This window comes from Culex quinquefasciatus, chromosome 1 (genome assembly GCF_015732765.1).
Source record: "Culex quinquefasciatus strain JHB chromosome 1, VPISU_Cqui_1.0_pri_paternal, whole genome shotgun sequence".
NCBI classification, from domain to species: Eukaryota; Metazoa; Arthropoda; class Insecta; order Diptera; family Culicidae; genus Culex; species Culex quinquefasciatus.
In genome coordinates this window covers 116423048-116438739 of record NC_051861.1, presented here as the reverse complement: position 1 = coordinate 116438739, position 15692 = coordinate 116423048, and the positions used below count along the sequence as shown (strand labels likewise).

At 33.2% G+C, this 15692-nt stretch overlaps 2 protein-coding genes across 2 annotated transcripts in view; both read right to left on the bottom strand.

Annotated features, from left to right (window-relative positions):
• Window positions 1-15692, bottom strand: part of LOC6050461 — a 64496-nt gene that overhangs the window by 38081 nt on the left and 10723 nt on the right. The window lies entirely within an intron of this gene.
• On the bottom strand, window positions 1490-2524 carry LOC6050463. The gene is made up of 2 exons (XM_001867035.2): window positions 2364-2524; window positions 1490-2272 (listed from the first exon to the last, which is right to left on the bottom strand). The coding sequence occupies exons 1-2, from the start codon at window positions 2476-2478 to the stop codon at window positions 1575-1577; spliced, it is 813 nt and encodes a 270-aa protein (XP_001867070.2). The 5' UTR covers window positions 2479-2524; the 3' UTR covers window positions 1490-1574.

Here is a 15692-nt window from a genome sequence, read left to right as displayed (position 1 = left end):
AATTATTTTTCCCGTTTCCCGGGAAATTCAAAACCCGGGATAATTGGACGCCCTACTGCCCAGACTGAATTTTATTTATTTTATTAATTCCGGGAAATATTTCATTTGAAATCTAGTAGTTGATGTATATTTCTCTGTACATTTTTTTAGCAATTCTATGCATTTGTAGAGCCCATCAAAATGTTTTTTTTTATAAATAAAATAAGTGTTTCTGTTTAGCTCAAAAGCTTTTTTAAATATAAGGATTAAATAATTTGAACAAAAAAGTACTCCGAGATATTTTCAGAAAATGTACTTTACAATATATATTTCCAGATGTTTCCAAGCGTGAGCCCAACTTCATCACCTTTTTGAGTTATCAACATTTTGAAATTGCGCTTTTTTCATCGTATTTTGACTGTAACTTTTGTTGAACTGGTCCGATTTTCGTTTTCTTTGAAAAAAAAAAGTTTGTTTTGATTAGCTCTACAAGTGTAAAGAAAAACAAAGACACCAACCCACTACAACGTAAGTCAGAAATGATACATCCAAAAATATTTTTTTTAGGAATCACTCCAAGGCCGCTGCAAATATTTTTCAAAGTTTATGTCACAGACAATCTGAAAAAAAACTGTCAAAAAGTGCGAGTTCCTTTGTTTGTTTGTCATAGTCTAACGCCTCCATCAGAATGGCGGTCCCTACACAGTAAAAAATTGTGTAAATTTGGAAGGTGTAATTTTGGAAGGTTGAATACTGGGTGCTGAAAAGACAGAATGCGTAACGTGATTTTCGAATGCTCCCAACTGCTCCTCACTACTACAAGTGCACTACTACTGTAAACATAAACAAAGTAGAAGGCTTTGTTCAAGCTCAAGCGTGACATATTTTTTGCTGCTGAAGTGACTGGTTTTGAAACATTTTGAATCTGTTGATGTTAAAGTTTTCGCTGAAAAATTTAGTGCTTCGCGCATTTTTTGTTCGTAGACTAAACGATGGGCGGCCAAAATATGTTTTTTTTAATTCTCCACGTGACGATAAATTGCGTCAGAAGTGGGTGGAATTTTGTGAACCAGAAGAACAACCGAATGGAAGTTCCGAGATTATGTATCTTTGTATTTTATGATTTGTTGACTTCGAATACCTCAAAAGCTGGAGTAATATTTTTAATCCTGACAAAATAAATTATAGATCGATTACAATACTTGCCATTTCTTGGTATCATTTTGCAAACAGTAAATTGGTTCCGCTTTGACAGTTCTAAATTGAGGCCGCTTTGCGGACAACTATTCTGCACCCAGGTTGAATAGTACCTCTTTTATGATGTAATTTTACCTCAATTTAGACTGAAAAAGTGACATTACACTAGAAAAGTGGTAAAATTACAAAGTTTCAGAGGTAAAATTAAACGTTTTTTACTTAACGTGTGGCCGCTATTAATTTCGTCTCGCTCGTTTGCGGTTTCGGACCACTGTGCACTGAAGAATGGATAATTCTTTGATTGAATTTTCAGATAAAACTGAGTTTTTTATTTTATTTAAAATTGCATTTCATAAGGTACCCTAATCGGTGAAGTCGAAACTTCCAGAAACTTCATCCTAAACCAGCAAATTCTCCTCCACCGCCTTCCCCTTATTCTTGCTCAAGTACATATTAAAGTTAAAGTAGTACCGCTGCTTGGCCGGATCAGTCGCCGCCCCGTCCTTACTGTTATCCGTGCACGCCCTCACGATAACCTCACACTTTTGCTTCGGACACACCGGACACCCGGACAGCGCTTCCGACCGCGGTCCCGGCTCCGTACTGGACACCTCCTGGTTGCACGCAAAGTGAAACACAATCGGGTACGCGTTCATCCTCGAAGCGAAGCTGATGTACCGCACGTCCAGCGGTCCCGCCTCGTCAAACACGTTCAACAGTGGCTTCTTGGTGTTGTCGTCCAGGGTGATGGTCACGTTGCCCTGTTTTAGGATGCGGAAGTGGATTTTGAACTGATCACCGGGGAAGAGTTTGTTGGTGGCGCTGTGATACGCCTTCATCTTGAGTGTTTCCCGGTAGATCACGGTGTACACGTTGCCCACGCGGACCTCGTACGTCCGGGCAAAGTCCGGATACTCGAACGAGCGATCCTGGTGGGACAGCAGGAACGCGATCTCCTCCTCCATGTTCTGCACGGCGATGTACATGACCAGGTCGACCGGGGCATCCTCCGTCCGCTGGTTCCCGATGGCGTCCAGCTCAAAGTACTGATCGTACGAGCCGGAGATGACCTCGTGCTGGATACAGTTCGTTGGCACTTTAAGTCCGAATTAAAGGAAAGGAAGAAAACAGTCCCACTTAATGAAGTCTCACTCAATTAGGATTACCCGAAGGTGGGGATTCCGTACCGTCGATGGCCGCCCAAACTGTCGGGGTGCCGAAACTGGCCACGGCAAGACAAATGGCCGCCATTAATCTGCCTAACGGCGACGAGTCGGCCGAATCGCGGCGAGATTTTGGCATCGTGCGTGATTCAGAATAGACTTTGCGGGGTCCCGTTCTTGGCGAGCTTTCGCGAGCTACTATTTCAAGTGATTAGAAGGGGACTCTTTGGAGCAGATGTTGTTCGGTTGCAGGGAAGGGGATTTCAGGGGGATCTTATTTTTGATAAAATGTTATAAAAATAAACAAAAATCGTTAAAAGATTTTGTTTGACACAAATGTTATTACAGAGTTTAAATTTTGATTAATTGCAAGGAATTATCGTCGATAATATTATCGTCTGACGATAACGATAATGGTTAACGTTATCGTTATTTCGATAATTCTATCGGCAATAATCTTATCGCCGATAATGGACGATAACTCATTTTTAAAATCTTTCTAAAATCGATTTATTCAACCATATCATGTTAAATTTTCAATGCTTTCATTAAGAATATAGTTTTTGAAAATCTAGTAAGTTTCAAAGCTTAAAATGTATTCAAAACTGATCACAGAATACCGTGTTTTCCGAATATACTCAAAATTTCATAATTTGCTATCCAGGTTTTTAAGCGAAGATGGCGTTCGAATGGTGAACGCCCGAAATTTCAAAATCAATCAGTGGTACCAACATTACGGAAAAAGTGTGCCATGGCATGACAGCCACTTTTTTTTCCTAATGTTGGTGCTACTGCGCGATTTTGACATTTCGGGCGTTCACCATTCGAACGCCATCTTCGCTTAAAAACCTGGATATGGGTATCAAATGAAGCAAATTTTTGTATGTTTCTTTCACGTTATTAAAGTATTTTTGTGAAATACTAAAATTTTCACAAAATATCGTATTTTTTCGAAAATACTAAATTTTTTATAATTTGCAATATGGGTCTCAAACGAAGCAAAATTTTGGATGTTTCTTTCACGTTATTAAAGTATTTTTGTGAAATACTAAAATTTTCACAAAATATCGTATTTTTTCGAAAATACTAAATTTTTTATAATTTGCAATATGGGTATAAAACGAAGCGAAATTTTGTATGCTTTTACAATGTATTAGAGTTTTTTTATATATACTACAATTTTCACAAAATACCGCATTTTTTCGAAAATACTCAATTTTTCAAAATTTGTAACATAGGTATCGAACAAAGCGAAATTTTGCTTCGTTTGATACCCATATTGCAAATTTTGTTTTAAAAATTTGAGTATTTCCGAAAAAAAAACGGTAATTTGTGAATTTTTTTGTATTTTCAAAAAAAACTCTAATAAAGTAAAAAACCATGCAAAATTTTGTTTTGTTTGATACTCAAATTGAATTTTTTTCACAAAATACCGTATTTTTTCGAAACTACTAAATTTTTTTAAATTTCAGTATTTTCAAAAAATACAGTATTTTGGATTTTTTAAGTATTTTTCAAAAAAAAACTTAATAAAGTAAAAAAGCAGACAAAATTTCGCTTTATGGGTATCAACATTTTGCAAATTTTAAAAATTTGAGTATTCTCGTCAAAAACGATAGTTTTTTACAAAAAAAAACTCTAATAAGGCCGTTGCAAATATTTTTTGAAGTTTATGGGGGGGGGGGATAGAAAAAGTTAAAAAATTGAAATACCTGGCCACGGTTTCAACATTTGAATGAAAAAAGTTTTTTAAATGCATTATACACCTGTCCAGTTGTTTTGCAATCATAAGTTTTTTTTTAAATTTCTAAGTATTGACGAAAATTTTATTTTTGTGAGATTAAAATTCTATTTCCATTGAAATTTTCCAGTTTTACGAAAAAATATTTTTTTGCCCCTGATTTTTGAAACAAATTTTAAAGGGGGAGGGGGGCGAAATAAACTTTGAAAAATATTTGCAACGGCCTAAGTGAAAAATCATACAAAATTTCGCTTAGTTTGATACCCATATTTCAAATTATGAAAATTTGAGTAATTTCGAAAAATATGGTATTTTGTGAAAATTTTAGTATTTTTCAAAAGAGACCCTAATAACTTGAAAATGCATAACAAATTTCGCTTCTTTTGCAACCCATATTGCAAATTTTGAAAATTTGAGTATTTCCATGAAAAAAACCGGAATTTTGAAAAAATTAAAAAAAGTTTAAAAAGTAAACAAATTTCGCTTTGTTTGATACCCATATTGCAATTTGAGTACTTTCGAACAAAATACGATATTTTGAGAACAATTGGATATTTTGAAAATTTGAGTATTTTATAAAAAAAATAAGGTAATTTGTGATTTTTTTTATATTTTCTAAAAAAATCTCTAATAAAGTGAAAAAAGCATACAAAATTTCGCTTCGTTTGATATCCATTTTACATGTTTTGAAAATTTTAGTATCTTCGAAAAAAAAATCGGTAATTTGTGAAAATTTCTCTAATAAAGTGAAAAAGCATGCCAAATTTCGCTTCGTTTAATACCCATATTGCAAATGAAATTTTAGTAATCTCGAAAAAATACGGTATTTTGTGAAGAAGTTTGAGTACATATTTTACTTTGAAGCTTATTAGATTTAAAAAAATATCTTAGTAAAAGCACTAAAAATTTAACATGATATTTTTTGATCGATTTTAGATAGATGTTAAAAATTAGTTATCGTCCATTATCAGCGATAAGATTATCGCCGATAGAATTATCGAATTAACGATAACGATAGAACTATCGTTATCGAGCCTCGATAATTTTAAAGTTAACAACCTTGATTAATTGATTCGAAATGTGTTCAAAATTTTGTGTTCAAATGCGAAATTTTCACTGTTCTATGTATTTGAAACTAAGAAGTTCGTACTTTAAATGAGACACCACTGACTTCCCCTTGAACAGCCTTCCTGACTTATTTCCGTACACAAGAGTGTTCTAAATAAAAAGAAAGTTCCATTTCGCAGCCAGATATCGTGAGAACAAATGTGACTGGTCTTATCAGTAGTGGAGCATGCTTTATGCCCAGAACAGCTTCTCGTTCCTCCTCCGGTACACAAATCTAGCCAGTTCGGCTAGTTTCTCTATTGAAATGTTATGTAAATCTCCTCACCGTGAATCATTATAGACCATCTCTCCGAGAAACTTGAGAAAATAAAGGTATTAATCATGCTTTGGAATATTTCAGCCGGGATCAGCCGGTTGCGTTGTGAACTGAATTTACATAACTTTTTAGTGGGGTCATAACTCACAGGCGATCAAACCGGCGGAACTTCTCTACGAATCCAACTCTCACATGGAGCGCCTGATTAGTAACGGACATTTCGCACTTTTAATCACCGTAATGTGCGGATTCCTAGACCCGCTGTGACGCCAGTTTTGTGGGACGATGACTTGTGGTTTCAGCTTTCGGGTTTTATTAGCGTACACTTATCATCGCTAGAATTCTCATTAGAGGGTTTTTGGTTCCCGGAAAAAATGGCTGCAATTTTGGAAACAGAATTTTTAATAACTTTTATATGTCAAATGCAAATTTGCCCGTAAGAAAAAGAATCTTTGACGTTCAATAACATCTTCTAGGGGAGATTTTTCAACTGAATTCAATGAATTCAACAAGAAAAAACTATTTGCGAATTTTTAAGATCGAAATTTTTAAAATTCAAAAGATTTTAAAATCAACCCAAACATGCTATAAATGATCCGCAATACATTTTAAATTGATTTCAACTGATTGCACATAAATTTCCATAAAAATTTTGATGTTTTTTGAAAAAGTTCCCCCCCCCCCCCCCCCTGATTTTTCGAGCCAATTTCAAAGGGGGTGGGCGACAAAAACTTCAAATAAAATGTATACCAGCCTAAATAGCTCAATACAAAGTGAGCAAGCAACTTTCAATCACAAAATTGCAAAATAATTTGTTTAAATAGTGAGAAAAAGTAAATTTGGATGGGAATAGGACCGAATCCTTAACCTGCCAAACTTATGAATTTTACAAAGATTTTGTTTTATAATAATTGATAATTGATAATTGGAAAACAGCAAGAATTTTCTAATTTTCAGATATCAAAAATGGCAATTGCAAAGAATTTCTCGGCTATCTGAAAAAAAAATCTGGAGATCAATTCCAAAATTAACCCTTAAATGGCTAAAGTACTTTTTGATTGCGAACTTTGTTTAACTTCCTTCATAAGGGGTGACAACACAGAAATTTGTGTGACCCATTTTTACCCCCAAGACCCATTGTAACCCCTGATGATGGTTTTAAAAATGATTTCTAAAATTGAATTTGGAATACATTTTCAATGTTTTTTTTTATCATTTAACATTTTGTGAAAAGAGTTAGGCCATTGCAGAAATAATTTAAATTTTATGTGTTTTCCTGCGTTTTAAATCATATTTAGCAGTCTAGGATCGATCAAACATATTTTGATTATTTGTGAAATTCAACAGTACTGCAAAAAGTTTTTTTTGACGAAAACAAATTTCTCATATACTTGAATATTGTAAAAAATGGGATTGCCACAAAAGGCGATAACTGAATAGGCGAGATCTCGAAAGGCGAAAATTCAAAAGGCGAACAAGTAGACCCACCACTTTAGGCGAAATAGCACAAAAGGCGAAATGGATCAAATGGCGAAAAAGTATTATTTGATTAGGATTCTTCCTTTCTCTCCGACAATGAAGTACAAAGTGTAAACAAACAATCCATCCAGCTCGTTCGTGGATGTATTGCTTGTTTACACATCTAGAGTATTTTTAAAAGGCTATTTTTTAAAATGTGTTTCATATGTTTATTATCTTTATAATCGGACCTTAAAACTCAAGACTTCGTTTTGGCCCTTTTACGTGGTTTAGTTGATCTGTAGTTGTATTGTGTAATGTTTAAGCATGTTTAACTCTTTACCATTCCGGTATGTGCAACGAACACACGACTTCTGGAAGTTTAGTACGCTGCTACACTCAAGGGGAATCTGACTTTGGCGAACCAAATATAATATATTATCTAGAGAGGTTTGTTTTGGTCTAAAAAATGGTTTTTAACACAGAACAAAATAATTCTGATTGTAACATCATTAATGTAAAATCTGTAAAAAATTATTTGAAAAAAGAACAGGAATATTAGAGGAAATGCTTTATACAAAATACATGCGGCGAAAAAATACCCAAAGTACGCGCCAGGTGGCCGTGTGCACCGAGGCCGCGGCCGAGATGCACACGGCCACCTGGCGCGTACTTTGGGTATTTTTTCGCCACATGTGCTTTTCGCCTTATGTGGTTTTCGCCTTTTGATACATTTCGCCTAATGAATTTTCGCCTTTTGTGATTTCGCCTTTCGAGTCTCCGCCAAACGTAGGAGACTCTAAAAAATAACGAATGGAAAACAACTGGGCAGGTTTAAAATGCATTTTCAAACACTTTTTTCAATTTTAATGTCAACACTATGGCTTGTATTTTTTTTTATTTATCTTTTATTTTTAAAATTGGTCTTTTTTATTTTTTTCGAGACTAAAACATTACGAGAAAAGTTTGGCAACATTGCCAAAAAAATTACATAAACCTTTATTTGTTCAACTTTTAAAAAAACTTATGTAACTTCACAAGGATTGGATTTGGGATAATGGTCATTATGGAGACCTTTATGTAAAATTGTATGGAGAGAAAAAAATTCCGCATTCGGTTTTTGAAAATGTTGACATTTGGAGCCCTTTTCAAAAAAACACTATTAATGATTTTTGTATTTTTTTATTCCATCCATCAATTTGTAATATCTTAGGCTATTTAGGCGTAGGCTTAGACTTTTAATCATAAAAATAGAGAAATCACAAAGAAATTGCATGTTTTTTTCATAATTTGTTTTCACCTTATTAAAGTTTTTTTAAACTTAAAACTTTTTAAAATTCCCAATCTTTTCAAAAATACTCAAATTATTTGCAATATAAGTATCAAATGAAGCTAAATTTGCTATGCATTTTCAAATTATTAGAGTCTTTTTTGGATACTTAAACACTAAATTTTCAAAAAAATACCGTATTTTTTTGAAAGTACCAATATTTTAATTTTTCTTAGATTTAAGTATTTTCAAAAAATACGGTATTTAGGATTTTCTTTTGTATTTTCCAAAAAAAACCTTTTTAAGGTGAAAAATCTCTAAAAAGGTGTAAACGCAAACAAAATTTTGCTTCGTTTGATACCCATATTTGAAATTATAAAAAATTTAGTAATTTCGAAAAATATAGTATTTTGTGAAAAGTTTTGGTATGTATTTTCCAAAAGCGACCCTAATAATTTGAAAATGAATAACAAATTTCGCTTCGTTTGAAACCCATATTGCAAATTTTAAAAAATTGGAGGATTTCCATAAAAAATACGGTATTTTGTAAAATTTAAAAAAAAATTAAAAGTTAAAAAAATTCGCTTTGTTTGATACCCATATTGCAAATTATGAAAATTTTAGTACTTTCGAAAAAATACGATATTTTGAGAACAATTTTATGTATTCATACTTTTAAACTTACTATATTTTCAAAAAATATATTCATAGCGGAAGCATTGAAAATATAACATGATGTGGTTGAATTAGGGCCGTTGCAAATATTTTTCAAAGTTTATGACCTTCAAAATTGGTCCCAAAAATCAGGGGGCAAAAAAAAATTTTTTTTTTCAAAAAACATCAACATTTCAATGGATATAGAAGTCAAATCGACTGAGACCAATCTAAAATGCCTTTTTCTGCATTGATAATCGTAATTTGCATGTTTGGGCTCGTTAACAATATTTTAAACTTTTATGAATTTACAATGTACAGCACCGTAAAAACTTTTTTTCCTCGCAAAAATATTTTTTTGTCAGTACTTAAAATTATTGGAAATTAATGATTGCAAAACAATTGGACAGGTGTATAATACATTTTAAAACACTTTTTCCATTCAAATGTTGATACCGTGGCCGGTCATTTCAATTTTTTAACTTTTTTATTTAACAAATTTCGCTTCGTTTGAAACCCATATTGCAAATTTTGAAAATTTTAGTAATTCCGAATAAAAAAGGTATTTTGTGAAATTTTAGAATTATAAAAAAAAGTGAAAAAGTACAATGACGCTTTTCAAATTATGAAAATTTGAGTACTTTCGTAAGAATACGGTATTTTGAGAACAATTTGAGTATTCATACTTTTAAACTTACTATATTTTCAAAAAATATATTCTTAGTGGAAGCATTGAAAATATTGCATAATATGTTTGAATTAAGTAGATTTTTCAAAATTTAAAAAACTAGTTATCATCCATCACGGCGATGGCGATAGCGATAAGGATAGATTATCGTTATCGTCCCGACGATAACCATTGTCGTTATCGTTAGACGATAATATTATCGACGATAATTTTATCGATCAACAAACATGTTGTTTACAATTGACAAATTTTGAAATACACACATTTTAAATGATCTAAAATTACAACTCTATCCACTGTGCAATGGTTCTTTTTTTACTGTCGAATAAAATATCGGATGAAAATTGTTTTTAAAACATTCCATTTCGAAATTTTTTCTCCATAGTTTTCACAACTGTGGTTGATAATTTTATGATAGCATAAATCTAATTTTAAAAATTAATTGCACAAAATGCATAAAATCCAATTAACTTTTAATTGTGACTTAAAATATTAACAAAGCAATGCTATTAACTGGAGTACCCCAAGGGACTATCTCATGGAAAACAATTGGTCGAAGAACCATACAATATACTTTTTATAATTCAATTAAAGATCTGCAATCCAAAGAGGGTACAAAGAGTGTCCAAACCAAAAGTGAAAGGCCGTAAACGGCCACATTGCCACAACAGCATATTCTACACGATTGAAAACAAGGATTTTTGCACCCGCCAAGAACGTTCGTACTAACAAGATATGTGCGTAGGAAGAAACAAACATGTTAGGGTGAGGGTACCTAATTTGAACCTCTCGAAAAAGTTTCACCATAATTTTAAAAGTTAGTTCGAAATAAGCACCATTTACCCTACAACCCGCAAGAAACCGTTCACTATGAATATCGTCTGCGTATACGAACGCAACTCTTGGCTCAATTCTTATCACGTCCCGCGGTCACACTCCTCCGCCTTGGCATGCACAAAATGTCGTTTGTTTTGTTCTTGCTCCGATTTCCGAGCTTCTTTTTCTCTGGTTTTAGTTCAGCCCGCACTGGATGCTTCATTAACGTTCCAACGACACTGCATAGCCCCTTTGCGGAAGACTACCGTGGACGTCAGCGAGTTGTCAAATTAGACTCGTACAGCTGGCTTGCGCCAGATCTAGATCGCGGGAGCCAACGCGCGCCGCTTAACGATTTAATCTCGCTTTGTCGGATTGCCATAAATTGACGTAAAAACGATAAGAATTTGATTGTTTTAACGTCAATTACAAATCCCTGCGGGATTAGCGATCTATCGCGGGATTGCTGTGGGTGATCGGACTCGATTCTAGTCGTTCCAGAATTACAGGTTTCGGAACGGGTTTCGGAAAACGTCCCCGCCAGGAAAGGATCTCCTTCGGAGAATCCTTCTGGATCAATTAAACAAACTGATCGAGAGATGGGTGCCAGTTGTTCTGACAAGTGTCAGGTTCAATGTGGGGCCGGCTTGCGACGTCAGTAAACCGGGTATTTTTTTTCTGATGTATTTGCACTGGTCATCGAAGTGAGACAAGAGGTGCAGTGAACTGTCGTTCTCTTGGCAAATTCTTAAATGGGATATTCGATGCAATGATCGATGGTGGTCGAACCTGTCTGTGCAGCTTATTGGAACGGATGAACGAATTTATAAAAATCTGTCTTTTATTCTGAAGTCAATTATAATAATTATAACAATTTGACCGACCAAAAAAACTAGCTTATAAAAATTATTCCAATGACATTGAAAGTACACCCCAGACGCGGCGGAACCAAAGTCAATAACGTACTATCTTCCGATAATCGCATATCGTTATCGAAACACGTCGTAAAGCAAAGAACCGTGAAAGGAGGCCGCACTTTAATATTCCAGCCGCAGAGCATAACCGTACGTTATCAATTAATCCGTGCAATTAGCACACGGGCTAAAATTATACACTAATAACTTGGGACTTGAACAGAACAGAACAAAATAAAAGAAGGGTAGACCTCAAGATCACCCAGGACTGCGCGCATTGGCCACAACCCGCCAATTTCCTCATAAATCAGCGTGTAATTTAATATTAAAATATCGCGGACAATAATTGTTCCATTGTAATCGATTAATAATTTTACACGCCACGGAAGGAGATAAGCTCCGACATGGAGAGAGAGAGCCCCAAGAAAAGGCGTATAATCTCTCTGCGCGCCCGGTAAGCCGTATAAATTAACCCGCGTAATCGTTTCTTTATGCGACGACATTATCGCTCGAAGTGGTCAACGCAGAGAGTCGGCGAGTCCTCTCAGGGTCCCGAGGCTGATGATGATCCACTACCGGACGGCATCGAACGCGACGTGGACCGCGACCCGCGACCTCTCCCAGACTGGTGGTCCACGAAACCGGTGTCGGGCAATTGGGTAAAACAAGTAAAGTTTATAATATTCAACAATTTTTGCAAACATTCAAAAACCACATTTAATTTTAGTGAATATAATATAAGTACTAAAATTTTCATAACATACCACATTTTTTAACATTGTCATAATTTTCAATATGGATATCATACGCTGCGACATTCTGTATGCATTTTAAATGTATGAGAGTTTTTTTGTAAAATACTTAAGCCATTGCAAATATTTTTCAAATTTTATGTAAATTCACTTCGGATAATCGAATCACAAAAAAACATTTTTTTCGTTAACTAATTTTTGATTGTGGAGCTTAAGTATGACCCCTAAACTACGCTAAAGTGATTTAAAATTTGTACATCCAAGATGGCGGTCAATATGGCGGTGACGGAATATTGAAAAAAAAATGCATTTCATGCAAATATTTTTTTCGTGGTTCGAGTATCTGACGCATTTGAAAACACTTTTTTTCATTAAAATGTTGAATCCATGCCACCTCATTTAAATTTATATTCTTTTTTTAATTTTTGCCCCCTCTGACTTTGGAATCGAAAGACATAAACTTAAAAAATATTTGCAGCGGCCTAATATGTTTACAAAATACCATATTTTGTGTACCGTCATCAGGGGTGACATTGGGTCTGGGGGGTGAGATTGGGTCATACAAAAATGCAGAAATTTGTATGACCCAATCTCACCCCCCAGACCCAATGTCACCCCTGATGACGGTAATACTCTTATAAAGTGAAAAGTGAAAACATAAAACGTCATCACGTTCGATATTACAAAAATCTAATAAAATAGAAAAGTAATCAAAATTTAGTATCGTACGGTTCCCATATTGCAAATTAATTAAATTAATAAATGTTAAGGAAATACGGTATTTTGTAAAAACAAGTATTTTTTTAAAAATATCCAATAAAGTGAAAATGCATTCAATATTTCGCATCGTTAGTTGTAAATAACCATATTATAAATTATGAAAATTGCAGTATTTTTCATTAAATACATTATTTCGGGGAAATTTGAATATTTTTATGAAATATGGGTTTTTTTATAAATTTAATGTATCCAATGAAGTGAAAATACATACAGAATTTCGCATCATTTCATACCCATATTGTGAATTATGAAAATTTAAGTATATTTATGAAAAACTGTGTTTCGTGATATTTTGAGTATTTTTATAAAATACGGTATTTTCGGAAAAAAATGTATTTTATCCCACAAAAACTCTAAAACAGTGAAAACGCAAACAAAATTTCGCATCGTTTAATACCGTCTAATTATTTAAAAAAATGCAATTTTCATGAAAAACGGTATTTTGTTAAACTCGAGAAATGATTTGGGAACGAAGCTTGATTTGGAGTCGGAACCAAAAGCAAACCCTATACCTTTCTTTAGTAGTAAAAAAGTATCTATTCTGGAAAATTATGAAGTAAAGCAAAAATACATACAAAAAAAAGATATTTTGATAAAATTTGAGTGTATCCAAAGTAGTGAAAATACATACAACATTTCGCATCGTTTGATACCCACATTGTAAATTTTTAAAATTTTATTATTTTTATGAAATACGGTGTTTATGATAATTAGAGTATTTCTATGAAATACGGAATTTTCGGAAAAAATAGTATTTTATTCCACAAAAACTCTAAAACAGTGAAAATGTATACAAAATTTCGCATTGTTTCAGGCCTGAATTTAAAAAAAATAATGATGAGAAAATGATTCTTATGATCATACGAAAATTATAAGCTTGTTTAGGAAATTTTGATTTTTGGGTCATTTTTAGCCCATCGAATTAATTAAACCCACAATGAAAATTATTTAAAAAAAATAAAATATCATGAAAAACGGTATTTTGTAAAAAATAGTATCAATTCTGGAAAAATCAAATAAAGCGAAAATGAATACAAAAAATACGATATTTTGTGAAAATTTCTGTGTATCCAACATAGTGAAAATACATACAACATTTCGCATCGTTTGCAAGCTTTGAAAAAAAAAATATTTTTATGAAATACGATGTTTTGTGATAATTTGAGTATTTTTGTGAAATACGGAATTGTCTGAAAAAAAGTGTTTTATTCCACAAAAACTCTAAAACAGTGAAAATGCATACACAATTTGGCATCGTTCAACCCTTTCAGATCTATATTTTTAAAAAAAAATGATGATGGGAAAATGATTCTTGTGATCATACGAAAATTATAAGCTAGTTTTGGAAATTTTGGATTTTGGAAATTGGGTCATGCCTGAAAGGGTACAAAAAATACGATATTTTGTAAAACTTTGAGTAAATCCAAAAAAGTGAAAATACATCTAAATTTCGCATCAAAATTATGAAAATTTTCGTATCATTATAAAATAAGGTTAATTTGGAAAAATTGGGTATTTTATTCCAAAAATTCTAAAACAGTAACAATGCTTAGTAAATTAACATCAAAATCGAATTCTAAAAAATATCAAATGAAGTAAAAATTCTGCCTCGATTGATATCCATATTGTGAATCATGATTTTTTTTAAATTTTTTTAATGAATATTATGTAGATTTTCATAAAATGCAGTATTTTGTGAAAATTTTAGTACTTATAATGCGAAAATACATACAAAGTTTCGCATCGTTTGATACACATATTGCATGTTTAAATTTTTTAGGTATTTTCAAAAATACTGTATTTATTATTTTTCAATTCTTCGTAGTATAAAAACAACCAAAGCTATTTGCAAAACTTAAAAACTTTGTGTTTTCATCTCATTTTCATTGAACTTTCAAGATGAAATTTGGGCAAAAAGTCAATTGTTTTTAAACATTTTATCGTAAAACCTTTTTTGCAACATTTTTTCCATCGAAATGAACCGCTTTTTGACTTCACAAAGTCGTTGTTATTTTGAATCACAAATCAAAAACAAAACAAGAATTGATAAAAACTTGTTTCTGAAGAAATCATACATTATTTGGATTCTTTATAAGTGAAATCCTTATTCAACGCAAAAAAAAATGCTTTTTTGAGGTTCCGAACATTCAAATAGACTGTTAAACTATTGATTGATGATATATAAAAGTGATAAAAGTCTGTTTGTCTGCAGTACACAGATGCAGGACACAGATAAACAAACGTGAATCATTGAACAACATTATCAAATTTCGTCAATCACTTCACGCACAAAATGTGTGATAGTGTGCGTGAGTACACGCAGAAAAATATTTTGTAGAATCAGCCTGTACGAGGTTTAAACCAACAAAAAATGTTGTTGAAAATAATCAACAAAAAAATTGCGTTGAAACAAACAAAGTCTTTTGTTGTTTTGAAAAAGCTTCTTTGACGTTTAGCGTTGATTCAACAAAAATCATGATTTTCAAATCAACAAAACGTTCTGTTGATTCAAATATTACTTATTTTTCTGCGTGTACAGTTTCACGCAACTGTCAAACCCGTGTAAAAGCGTACATTCAAAATGGCCGTGGTGAGTTTCTAATAATTCAAATTGACCGTTAAATTTGCTGGGTGATGATTTTAAAAGCGATTGTGTATTTGTGTGCAAAACTGATTGCTTTCTATTACTTATTTTTTTCAGATATTATGTTTAAAACTCATAACCCATTGCACCCCACTTGACCCCCCAAGCTGACCGCGGCATCGCGGGTCCCCTCTCTCGCGAGATGCCGAAGATAGTGTCATCGCGACGCTTCGTCATTGACATATAGATGGCGTGCGCGCGCGGGTCTGCACGCAGTGGAAATCCTTCGAGGCGTGGGGGGCGGGTCACCAT

Coding starts and splice junctions, on each gene's coding strand:
- LOC6050463 (XM_001867035.2), bottom strand. CDS start 2,478: ATGCCAAAATCTCGCCGCGATTCGGCCGACTCGTCGCCGTTAGGCAGA. Junction 2,273..2,363: donor AGTTTGGGCGGCCATCGACG/GTACGGAATCCC, acceptor TCGGACTTAAAG/TGCCAACGAACTGTATCCAG.